Genomic DNA, 12,886 nt, shown 5'->3' with positions numbered 1-12,886 from the left:
TCACTGTTTGGTCATGGTGTACATTTGAATGCAGTTTTGGAAGTGGGCAGTGGTATTCATTTGAGATTTTACCAACATGATGTACACTTTGGGTAAAAAATATCCACCAAGTATCCCAAGGACACTACAAAGTACAGCAGCCACCTCCAAGGCCATAGTTACAGTCCCTCTGTTAATGCTTTGGACTGTGAAGAAACTGATCCAGGAGATGATGCAGATCATGAGGCTGAATGTGATGCACTTGGCCTCATTGTAATTAGCTGGGAGGTCTTTACCCACGTAGCTAAGGCAGAAGCAAAGAATGCTAAGTAGGGACACAAACAGAATCTCTACAAATGCTCCAGGAGACAGATCGTTACTGCACTCTAGCACAATGCTGTCATAGTACAAGTCATGGTTCTCCGAGGGGAAAGGTGTGTATAGAGCCACATGGAGAACAGAGATGAGGAACTCTACCACAGAAGTGACCAGGATGAACATCTCAGGGCCTCGGTTTTTGGCCCAGGTCTCATAAAACCGGGGGAGTTTAGAGGACCACTTGAATATGCACACCACCTGCAATGAAAGGAAAAAAATTTAATTAGGCTGAAGGCACTAAAAAAAAAACAGATTTGAAACAATTTCCAGGATACACAGGCCCTGTTTTCACTTTTTTAAACATGCCCTTTCCAGTTTGCCAAAAAACTACTAGTGCAGCACAACTGCTCTACACAAATCACCACTCACCAGCAGGGGGGGGGCAGTCAGTGAGCTGACTATAAACTTTGTTTTAAAACAATGATGTATGGCCTTTTTGTTGTTGCTAGCAGTGACGTATAACAGATGCAGTCGTTTTCTGCCTTCACTCTGAGCAAACTGAATGTTATGGTTTTAAAATATTAAGCATTTTAAGGTACTTTAATGTTATGGCTTATAAACAGCTTTGACCTCCATTTTCTCAGGCTTGAAATGGGTCAGGTTACGATGATTTCTCCGTTTTGCTATTCACTTTATCACTTGCCTCTCCGAGAACTCCTCTAATAAACTTCACTTGAGCTAATAAAGTAATGGAATGGTCATTAGCATCGCAGCAGGGATTTCCCAAGGGGAACTGAGGAGGCCAAGTGAAACAGTTGATGTAAAAATTAGTGAAGGAAGAGGCGGCCTGTGTAATAAGATACATTTACTCATTTACATGTACTTCAGTGAAACTGATTTGCACTTCTCTGAGTGTTTTCAAGCAATCATAGTATTACTCATTTGTTAGCATAGTAATCTATGTTTTACTTACTTCAGCCATTTACACTGAGCTACTATTTCTTTTCTGGGAGTAACTTCATTACGTTCTCTTGGTTCAGTGCTTTGCTGATTCTTTCACTTTTAAGCATTAGCATTTTATTTTAACCAAAAGAACCCAAAAGAAAGGAGTGTAAATAAAATAATTCAGCTCAGTCCCTATGCGGACAGATGCTGCCTGAAATTGGATATTCCTATTAAGTTATACAGAGAACTGAATACTTCAGGCACTTTTCTTTACTTTTCCTCTACCCTGAGTGCTCCGCAAAAGCCTAGACCGCTAATTCAAATGACTTCTCATACCTGGAAGGAGCGGACGGTCACACAGGCCAAGCAGACGGTGAAGCTGAAGAGGAAGAGGGACTGTTTGAGCAGACAGGCTGGCTGGGAGGGTGTGCCAAAGTGGCAGAGTGTGCTGCAGGATGCTGCGGTCAGGGACAGCAGCATGAGCAGACAGGTCCTGCCCCCGGCAGACTTCACCACTGGGGTGGTCAAGTTGCGCAAGAAGAGGGCAGCAGTGCCCAGAGTGAGCAGCAGAGTCAAGGCCAGTAGAACCAGCAGTGCAAGAGACAAGGGGGCATCCCACGGCAGGTAAAGTACTGTTCTGTTCAGACAGGCCTCACTCTCAGCTGGAGACCACTGACCCTGCGCACAGGACTGGCAGCTGGTAGATCCTGGTATGATACAAAGAGTGAAACTGGCATTAAATATATTTATTAGAAACAAATAGTTTCTTCCACTCACTGGACACAGGAACTTCACCTAACTTCACTTATATGCACACTATACAGGCTGTGTAGACAGGCACCCTCTAACCTATTTATCATTGGTCAGTTTCTGACCAAAGGGCTAATGTTTACCAGAAATGATTTAACACAGTAGTGACAATGACACAGCACTATCTTCTACCGCGATGACTGGTTTGGCCCTGGTATGAGGATATAAAGCATAACAGATCAGTGACTTGATCAATAACTACAGGATCATTCATCAATATCTACAGGATGACTTACGCAAACTGTGCTTGGCAACAAACTGGCTCTAACTGTAAACCCACAAGGTGGACTTAATGTGAGTATTTATAATAAAATATCTGATGTAAAAAGCTAGTAGAGTAAATGTAAGCAGCCTACAGACTTTTGTGAATCTTTTAAGTCCTGAAATTTTAGGGTTCTTATTCAGTGGTTTTAAGGCATATTATCCAGTGACTACAATACCTTATGCAGTACTAAAATTAAACAAATATGTAAGATATGTGGCTCTGGGATGAAGAATAGAAGTCTGGTGTAGAATTGAGTAAATGAGCAAGTACTTAAAGTAATGCAATGTGTGCCACCTTGTGCTGAAATCATGAAGTACATGTATGACACCAATATATCACTGTTTCTTGTGTGAGCTGTTTACCAGTCTTGTTGAGGAAAGTGGAAGCAGGGCATGCCATGCATTCAAAACAGCACTTATGTTGGCCGACCTGGAGTTGCCTATAACCATAGGGGCATTCTGGAGAACACCGTGACTCAGGCACCTAGACGTAGACAGAAAGATCCCATATGTTCATCCAAGATGTTTACAAATTAATCATTCAAAACAAAATAAATAGTCACAATTTTCTGCTTTCCCTGGATGTATTCAATCAGCCAAGATGTGCTTGGTGTGTAAATTGTGCTTCTTTAGTTTTACTAGAGCTAACAAACACTAGAAGTCAGTAGTGAGTCAAATCATTTCTGTACATACATCTCCAGAGCTTCTCTCAACCTGTCGATGGGGTTCCAAGCATAGCATGAACAAAACTTCACAGGTGGTTTGCTGATTTTCTCCTGCATGGTGTCATGCAGGCATTTGGATGCTACTGATTATGTTTGCAACTTCTGTTCTGTTTCTTATTTAGAAATAATCAATTAATCTTGAATTTTTGAACTGAAGATAAATGTTTAAAAATAAAATTTTTTGTGAATGCAATCTTGCATCACTAGACACGTGAAGGGGGGCATGATTTTGTGAGGATGGCAGAATTCGGCACAACACCTTTTACCTAAAATAAGCTTTCAGCTACCACATTGACAAGTCTGTGCAACATTAATGAAGTCCTGGATGTGGTTTGGGAGCAGTTTTGGGGATGTGTTTACAGAAAGATTCAGGTGACCATTGACTTATAGTGTTTGTTAGCAACGTTAGCCTCATAGCACCATCTCTAAACTGAAGAAGTACAATTTGGTCATCAAATATGGCTGATTGACTGTATCAGGGTTAAGTGGAAGATTTGGGTAAATGAGATATTTTGCCAAATGATTCCCTCAAAGGTACTGAAATGAATTGTTTAGAAGTTGTTTTCATTCACTTGACCTGTTCTACTAAAAATTGAAGATTGAAAAGAAAAAAAAGGAAAAGAAAACATACATTGGTTCCATCTGAATCATCTGCCGTCCACTGAATCTGAGAAAGGTCCACTTGAAGATAAGGGGGGTCTGGACTGAAGGCACCCACCACTCTGAAAGACCATGCTTTCCCCTTCCATGTCCATGTTACTATGTCATATCCTGTGGCTGGGTCTCCATTCTTATCAAAATATACTGATGTGTTTCTTACAGTGAACCGTACTCGCTTTAAACTCTGAAGGAGCTGAGTGGTTTAAAGACAAGAGGAGAATTAGTAGGAGGCACTAATTAAATTGATTTAATGTGGCATAGAAGTCTATGATTTGGTTGTGTTATTATTTATATCACCAGTTGTGTTATATGTATACACACACACACACACACACACACACACACATGTATTTACACTATACATTGATCAGGTGCAACATTATGACCATGTTTCTGCGCTCATTGTCCATTTTTTCAGATCCACTTACTAACCCTTAACCCTGTTCTGATCCACTCAGACCAGCGCAACACACATTATCACACCACCACCATGTCAGTGTTAGTGCAGTGCTGAGAATGATACACCACCCAAAAATCTGCTCTGTGAGAGTCCATGGGGGTTCTGACCACTGAAGGACAGAATAAAAGGGAACTAATAAAGTATGCAGAGAAAAAGATGGACTGCAGTCTGTAATAGGAGAAAATGGACAATAGAAACAAGGAGGTTATGTTATGCCTGATAGGTGTATGTGTGTGTGTGTGTGTGTGTGTGTGTATATATATATATATATATATATATATATATATATAAATACACACACATATATACATCCATCCATCCATCCATTCTACGCCGCTTCTCCATCAGGGTCACGGAGGATGCTAGAGCCTATCCCAGCAGTCATCGGGCGGAAGGCAGGATACACCCTGGACAGGTCGCCAGTCCATCTCAGGGCAGACAGACAGACACAGACAGTCACTCACACATTCACACCTAGGGGCAATTTAGCATGTCCAGTTGGCCTGACTGCATGTCTTTGGACTGTGGGAGGAAACCAGAGAACCCCAAGAACATGCAAACTCCACACAGAGAGGACCCCGGTCACCCGGCTAGGGAATCGAACCCAGGCCCTCCTCGCGACAGCACTACCTACCGTGCCGCCCTATACATACATATATATATATACACACACACATACATACATATATATATATATATATATAGACACACACATATAGAATACATACTGACATGCAATAAAAATACTGACCTGCCCTGCCTGTACTTCAGTTTTCTCACATTGTCCTGAGTCACACTTGAGGACCTGCCGCAGTGCATGTGCCACTGCATATACTGCCTTATACACATTAAAAGAAGAGGTAATGTCATAATTTTCCAGAGAGTAGCGTTTTGTTGCCATTGTGTACAAGTCTGTATTTTGCAGGCATGGGACCACCATGTCACTGGAACTGTTTACGGCGCTTATATCTCTAAGCTCAGACACAGCCTGATTCTCAAAATCTTGGAACCCAGAAAAGGGTGCATATTGGACAGACACACCCAAGACAGTCCCAATAGTGCTGATTCCTGGAATTCCAGACACCAGGGTGGCCATGGACCAGTCCTCCGTCCCAATCCACACTTTATCTGTTATATTCTGCTCTATTACAAAAGGGAAGAAGCCATTGGCTATCCTCTTACTGGAAAACACCACTATGGTGTTGACTTTTGTTTTGATGATATTCCTGACCATGTCTCGCATTTGCTGCTGTGTGCCACTTTTAAGGGTCGGTATCACAGCTTGGTACGCGATGCATATATCATAATCTGATGCTTGCTGTGACAGGCTCAACATTCCTTGCTGACCGTATGAATTGTCGCTGCCAAGAAGGGCTATCCAAGTCCAGTTAAACCTCAGAAGGATCTGGATCATGGCATCAACCTGGTTCTTATCACTGGGGATGGTGCGGAAGAAAGCTGGGTATAACATTTTGTTGCTCAGCATTTCATTGGAAGCTTCGTAAGAGATCTGCAAAATTAGTGCATAAAACATGAGAGGGAGTAATACAAAAAGATTAGGCTAAATGTATAACATGTAATGTTTGCCAAATTTAACATATTAGGGACAATAGAATATAAAATGTGCTTTAACTTTTGTTTTACTTTTTTCCCAACATGTTAAAATCAGAAAATAAATTAAAATTGTGCACTAAAATTTTCAGAATTTGTTTCTATCCATCCTTCCACTGCGAAGACATCACTATGAGTCTAAAGAGACATGTAGCAGTCAAGCTGTTACTGAGAAAAGGAAATCTGCACTAGATCACTTGGGGGATAAAGCAGAAAACTGGACTTCTGAGATGTGGAGAAACATTTAAAGAAGTAGTCTAAATTCGAGATCTTTGGAAGTAACATAAGGAAGTATGTACGCTGCAATGAAAGACTCTTCAAACCATGACTACAACCATCAGTCAGGCATGGTGGAGGGTCAATGCATTTAAGAATGTATAATATCTGGAGTTGGTCGTTTGTTCTTGATTAAACAAACACATTCTAATAGATCACGCTATACCTTCTGGAAAAGGTTAAATTGGAGAGAAATTCATTTTACAGCAAGATAACGACCCCAAGCTCACTGCTGAGAAGATCAAGGCATATTTATCAATTATCAAACAAATAAGCTGCTGAACATTAGACCAGAGACCCCAGATTTTTCAGACTGCGAGAAGCAGAAAATAACTTTTAAGACTGTTGATGTGTTTACAAGCACTGAAAAATATTCCTGCAGATTTCAGTGAAATATGTGAAAGCAAGTCTTCCAAAAAGAATGGCAGCAGTAATAAAAGTGAAGGGTGGACAAATTAAATATGGAAAATATTCATATTGTTTTCAGTTATTGTAAAATAAATGTTTTTGCTTTTTTCCCCTGATGCTGAAAAACAAACAGCTTGTAAGTAATAACTGTTTTGACTGAAAATGAAAGAAATGAAAAGCCCATCTCTGACTTTTGTGTATGATATAATATGACATAATATTCAGAAGGAAAAACATTTTAATGAACGTTACTGTAGTTTTGGAAATTTAGAACACTGAAATATACTGTTATGAAATTTTCAGTGGTTTTTATGCTACTTAATGCAAATAATGAATGAACTAAGGTCTTCATGAGTTGAAGTTAGGAGTGTTAGAGAAGAGAGAACAATATAACGTATTCCTCATTACCGCTTCACAGTAATATAATATATATTATTATATAATTATATAACTGGACCCTATCTTTTCTCAGTCTCAGGACAAGGTGGATTCGGAAATTGACCTTGAGACCAGCCAAATGCCTCTGTCTGAGGTAAATGAAAATTATAATACATTTTTTTGATCATTAATATTAATTATTAGCAGCAATAAATTCAGACAGAATAACAGTTCTTTCTCTACATGTTTAAATGAAATATTTTCGCTGCTGGTTGAGGAGTGAATCAGCCTTTCCATGATGCTTAAATGGGTATTAATTGTTTGTTGATGTTCATTCAAACATCAAACATCTATGTTTGGTTTATGTTTAACTGACTTTAGGTGTTGAACTAAGGACAGACAGTAATGGTATCATCATTCCCTTCTAAAAGTTGTTATAATATTATATTGATAATATAATATTAAAATATTATTTAATATTTTATTTTACATAATATATCATTTAAAGTTATTTATGAATATATATTATGTAGAATGGTTGATAATTCATTTACGATGAACTACAGATTTTTCCTTTTTTTTTATCTTGTTTACATATTTTGAAAAAGTCTTAATCTGGTTTTAAGTCTTGGTCTTGACTCAGCCTCAACGTGGACTCAACTAGTGGCCTTGACGTCAACACTAGTAAGCCTAGAGATTCCCTGGGTCATTAAGAGAGCTATACTGAGGTACCTGAGGTAGCAGGAAGGCGCCCAGTGCAGCTGCTGGAGTGAAGGCATAGTCACTGCTGTCAGGCCCAATGAGGGCCGCTGCCCGGGGTTCCACATCTACACGGTTATACGGCTGAGACAGCAGGTCCACTGTGGCCAGAACACTGGCACGAAGAGAACAAGTGTCATATGTCTGGTAGCCTAGAGTGATGCCTGGCAAGAGCTTCTCTTTTCCAGTGCTGTTGTTGATCTCCTTCACAGCATAGCGCAGAGCCTGCACCAAGTGGAAGCCGTGCTTGTTGTCTGTCCCTCTGGAGAAACCAAAGAACAAACGGCAAAGCCATAAGAAACAATGCATAAAACAGTGACAATTACATTTAGCCCTGTAAGACTCCTGGACACCCGATCACTGGATTTTTACTAAACTCAAGGGAGGAGTAGCTGTGCTCAGCTAATGTAGATAGATGTCACTTCAGCTACAGAGCCTAATCTTCAGTTATCATGCTGCCTGGTGTCTAAACAGTGGACCTTGCCAAAACCTGAACCTGAACCAAACAAACCTATTCTTCATATACAAATGGTTTAACTGGATAAAAGGAAGCGTTCTAGATTTGCCAATATATGAAAAGGCTTTGATTCCAGGACAGTGTCCAGCAGTGAAATTCATTCATTCTAAATGGAATTCAAACAACCAAAATCCAGAGAAACTATCCAGAGAAATCCTGGATGGGTCGCAACACTAATACAGAGCCTTTTGGTGATAAAGCAACTGATTCTTTCTGTAAGTAGAATGGAAAGTCTTACTGTTTACAGTCAGGCATACAGGGAGCAGCTGAGATGGTTTGATCAGCATTATGGAGAGGGAACATGCCATAGATGGTGAAATCTCCTTTAAGCTGGAGCCCGGTGCCATAACAGCAGCTCCAGATGCACCCCAGCAGCAGAGTCCTGTACAGCAGCTCTCCCATGCTTCAGCCACACCTGTTCCCCAGAGGCCTCGCTCCACACCCGCCTTCTCTTTTTCTACACTCGATTGCAAGCGAGGATTTGCATGCACAAAAGTGTTAATGTCACTGACAGATGGATTTGCATTAAGCCATTTGTTTCTCACCATCGTGTTTTCCTGCTAGAGTAAAGAACTGAGTGCGCTTAAATCATAGGGAAAAAAAAAAAACATCAGGCCTAATTTCTCTGTAGCACTGTTACTCTACAAAAACTAGCGATAAACCTTCAAATGGCCAAACCGGTTTTCCCTGAACATTCCAGCAGCTGATAACACATTGTTCAGTAAAAAGAACATTAAAAGGCCAACAGCATAGTCTAAATCTATTTTTCACTCATTTTGACTAATCACTCATGCAATTAAATGGAAACAGGAGAGAAATACATTTGCACCACAGCGTGGGAAGCAGCGGTCAGGTTTTTGACTTTATTGAATATTTCTATACAGACTTGATGGAAACCGTCTGTAGTCCTGAAATGTGATCAAATTCTCCATCCAACCAAATTCTGCTGTTTCCTCAAACTGAAAGGGGTTGAATTACATCCAAATGCATCAGCATTCAGACCGCTGAAGGGCAATTTGCCTGAGCGCCTGGGCATTCACGCAACATAAGGTAAACAGCAGACCACAGTCTTGTTTTATTTATTCTGTACCATCACTTCACATGAAAGCAGCATCTAGGTTCGACAGGCAAATCCATGTAAAGCACTGGAACACTGGGAGGGTTTCAAGTGTCCATAAATCATTAATAAATGGCATTTATAGGGCAGGAGATTAAAAAAAAGACTCTATAGTAGAACTGACTGAACAACTCTACTTTTGGCTTCCTGAATGCCGACCTGTATCATTTCACAACAGCAGCATCGAGCACATTCCTCTGGGGAAAGTCCGGAGACATTTATGCCTTTGTTTTGATATCCTTTACTGAGATTGCCCAGTCACACAGTGAACGTTTATATTAGAAATGAAAACCTGCATGTTTTTAATATTTAGTATATCTTTTTTAGCTATAATAAAAGCTTATTAAAAGACAGATAAATGATATTTAACTGAAAATGTATTAGAAAGAAAATGACAAGTTTATATACATTATCCTACATAATTAGCAGTATTTGTAAAAATTCACTTCCATATAATACAAAATGTATGCAAGGATTATTAGACTGTATTATAATAAAATGTACAGATGTGTTGTGTTCTTTCCAGTCCTGGTCCCCTGCCCTGCACATTTAAACCAACTAAGCAGCTAATTAATAAAGCTCTTCCCTAGTTCAAGTGCATGTTTCAGAGCAAGAAAGCACTAAAAAGGTGCAGGGCTGGGGACCCTCTAGGACCGACCTGTAGCTGTAGAGTATATGTTAACTTTTTTCATTTAGAAAATCAACAAAAGACTTCATTTGAACAGGGGTGCCCAAACTTTTGCATATGACAGAAATATTAGAACAATATTGGAAAAGAGAGTAAAATATATCAACATATTAGTAGCATTGTTTAGCCTCTGTAGGCCAAAAACAAAAAAAAGGCAAGGAAGACATAATGATAGTGTATCAACGATGATTTATTCCATGATCATTAAGCAGAAGATACAAAATATGGAATGATTCGTTTCCATAAATTAAAAAAGGCAACAATGATTGAGAATCTCCACATAATTCTGCACACAGTCATAATAGCGAGCACTCAAAGAAGCCCTTTTTAAACATGATATAATACATACAAGAGAAAATCAATAAGAGTTTCCTTTTTCTTACATGTGGTCCTGGTTTATAACCTGGAAACAAAGCACAGGTTGTATATTTCTAAAGAAACTATATTCCCAAATTTACACTTCAACTAAACTAACTAAAACCTGAGGACCGACATGGTTATGGCTTTCTTGTTTAAAAAGGAGACTCAATTGTAGCACATATTACATAAACATTGATTCTTTGATTTAGTCTAGGATCAGATTTGAACATTAATTATGACAGAGTCAAAGGTGCTTAATCATCCTTTGTTTTTAAATAAGCACATATAAAGAAAGAAATTGAATAAGGCAGAGAGATATAAAGTACAGTTGTAGGCACATGGGTTTGGGTTTACTACTGTTTTGACATCACCTCTCAAAACACTCAGAGGAGCTCAATTAAGCTCCTGCATTACAGGGTAAATAAGAAAAGCAATAAGGGATTTTCTCACCAAGTATTCGGTATTTAGAGAAAAAAGCCGGAAAACCACACGACCACATTTAAAGGACAGTCCAAGATAGCATGTTGCATAGTTCTTAATGCACAGTATCACCATTGTTCATGTTGTGCAATGTTGTCTACTCCACATTTTGAGTTCCTGAGCACCATGAAACTCCTGGACATGTATTCTTGGGAAATGCATGGCTGAGCTATTGTTGAGGAACTCATTTCTCAAACATATTCCAGATTTCAGAGTTACCTTTCCACCATAATAGGTTTTTTTAATTAGCCAACAATCTACTGTTGAATGGAAAATATACTATATAAATAAGTCTAATGTTACTGACCAAAAGAAACAAATAAATTGTCATCATTTAAAAAACAGTATCTCTAAAATGGTAAAAGAATATTCTAAAAGCTGCCCTATGTAGGTTTTGGGGATTTGGAGACCTCTCTGGTGGAAATATGTAATTGCCCATTAGTGTTTCTTTTTTGTTCCAACTCAGAAAAGGTTCATCTGCGCAGTGCAGCTTCAACTTCAATGTATGTTACTATAATGAGATTTTATCCAAATCATTTTGGAGCATTTGTATTGTTACATTTATCATGAAATGTTCACACAATGTATGATGGGTTATGAGGATTTGGTATAACAGCAACAAAATTAAATACTGCCTCTTAATAAATCACCAACATAGTGATTATGTATCATTTAAAATCATTATTATTATTATAATAAAAAAAAAATTATTATTACAAAAAAAAAAAAAAAAAAAACTAACACATTTCACTAAATAACCATCAAATACTTTCCAAACGGTTGCCTCTTCACTGTAGCTCATAGTGAGTGTTATCTGAGGATGTGGTATATATTGCAGGTTTGAAGAGTGAGCCTTGTGCAAGCCGGTGAGGGAGCCATGCTGTGGCAGTGCTGATGAAGAGGCCGCAACTTCAGTAGAATGATCCTTTAAGACTGCTTTAAGCTGGTTCAATTGACCCCAACTGGGACAGCAAATACAGCACCAACACTTTTAGCCCTGCGAGCCACAGAGACGGCATGGAAGAGGAGAGAGCCGGAGATTTGCACAACCACCTGGCCCACTTTTTGAAATAAAAGGCATGTGGTGGGGTTGGACATCAACTGGCCTCTTCATATACTTCTGACTCTCCATCCCTCTCTCTGCCCCTCTCTTCTCTCTCTCCACCCATCTCTCCCTCCATTTCTTTACCTGTCTCTCCCGGTATGTCTACATCCCTCTCCGCATCTCTGTCTCCATCCTTCTCTCCACTGCTCTCTCCGCTCCTCTCTCCGTCCCTCTCGCTGTCTCTGTCCAGCTCGTCCTGCATGTCATCTGTGTTTCCTGAGTCGCTGCTGGCCGCAGAGCTGAAGGAGGGTGAGTGTCTGCAGCAGAGAGTAACCAGACAAGAACTCTTTCAACACCAGAACTTCAGTTTACTCAAAATAATTGGAAAAACATTTCAAAAACTCATTTAAAGAGGTTTAACAGTTTTCTGCAGCCTGTGTAGTCTAAAGTTTTACATAAAACCTGTTTTATCTAAAACAATTTTTCAATTTTTTTGCCACTGAATTGGTATATGCAGTATATTGCCAAAAGTATTCACTCATCTGGCTTCACACGCATATGAACTTGAATGACATCCCATTCTTAATCCATAGGGTTTAATATGATGTCGGCCCACCCTTTGCAGCTATAACAGCTTCTGGGAAGACTTTCCACAAGGTTTAGAAGTGTGTTTATGGGAATTTTTGACCATTCTTCCAGAAGCACATTTCTGAGGTCAGACACTGATGTTGGACGAGAAGGCCTGGCTCGCTGTCTCTGCTGTAATTCATCCCAAAGGTGTTCTGTTGGTTTGAGGTCAGGACTCTGTGCAGACCGCAGGCCAAGGTGCTTGGTTTTATACACCTGTGGCCATGGAAGTGATTAGAACACCTGAATTTAATGATTTGGATGGGCGAGTGAATACTTTTGGAAATATAGTGTATTTTGAATAAACAATGGTCAATTGGGTTAAAATGTTAAGTAAAAATAAAACAAAAACACAGCTGGCCCAAAGATTTCCTGGGATTTTTAGTGTTTGAGTTTGAAACCCCTGGTTTATATATTAAATCAAGTACTGATTTCAAAAAAATTTACATGACTGAAGGA

The 12,886-nt window shown here is 39.4% G+C and overlaps 2 protein-coding genes across 2 annotated transcripts in view; both read right to left on the bottom strand.

Moving 5' to 3' along the window:
- On the bottom strand, window positions 1-8,512 carry LOC108432231 (taste receptor type 1 member 1). The gene is made up of 7 exons (XM_017705942.2): window positions 8,349-8,512; window positions 7,567-7,855; window positions 4,913-5,671; window positions 3,673-3,894; window positions 2,680-2,800; window positions 1,579-1,949; window positions 1-555 (listed from the first exon to the last, which is right to left on the bottom strand). Exons 1-7 carry the CDS (start codon window positions 8,510-8,512, stop codon window positions 1-3), a joined length of 2,481 nt encoding a protein of 826 aa, XP_017561431.2.
- Window positions 8,513-10,084: 1,572 nt separating this feature from the next.
- Window positions 10,085-12,886, bottom strand: part of iffo2a (intermediate filament family orphan 2a) — a 34,008-nt gene continuing 31,206 nt past the window's right edge. Inside the window, exon 9 of the mRNA XM_017709897.2 lies at window positions 10,085-12,117. Coding sequence (XP_017565386.2) covers window positions 11,853-12,117 — 265 coding nt within the window. The 3' untranslated portion in view covers window positions 10,085-11,852. The remainder of the gene's footprint in view (window positions 12,118-12,886) is intronic.

This window comes from Pygocentrus nattereri, chromosome 9 (genome assembly GCF_015220715.1).
Source record: "Pygocentrus nattereri isolate fPygNat1 chromosome 9, fPygNat1.pri, whole genome shotgun sequence".
NCBI classification, from domain to species: domain Eukaryota; kingdom Metazoa; phylum Chordata; class Actinopteri; order Characiformes; family Serrasalmidae; genus Pygocentrus; species Pygocentrus nattereri.
This window is presented reverse-complemented; position numbering and strand designations above follow the sequence as displayed.

Bases quoted from the DNA above. Each gene is read 5' to 3' on its own strand.
- LOC108432231 (XM_017705942.2), bottom strand. From the start codon at position 8,512: ATGGGAGAGCTGCTGTACAGGACTCTGCTGCTGGGGTGCATCTGGAGC. The intron at 7,856-8,348 runs GTAAGACTTTCC...TGGTTTCTCCAG, and splicing joins TGTATGCCTGACTGTAAACA to AGGGACAGACAACAAGCACG. The intron at 1,950-2,679 runs GTAAACAGCTCA...GTATCATACCAG, and splicing joins CACTTTCCTCAACAAGACTG to GATCTACCAGCTGCCAGTCC.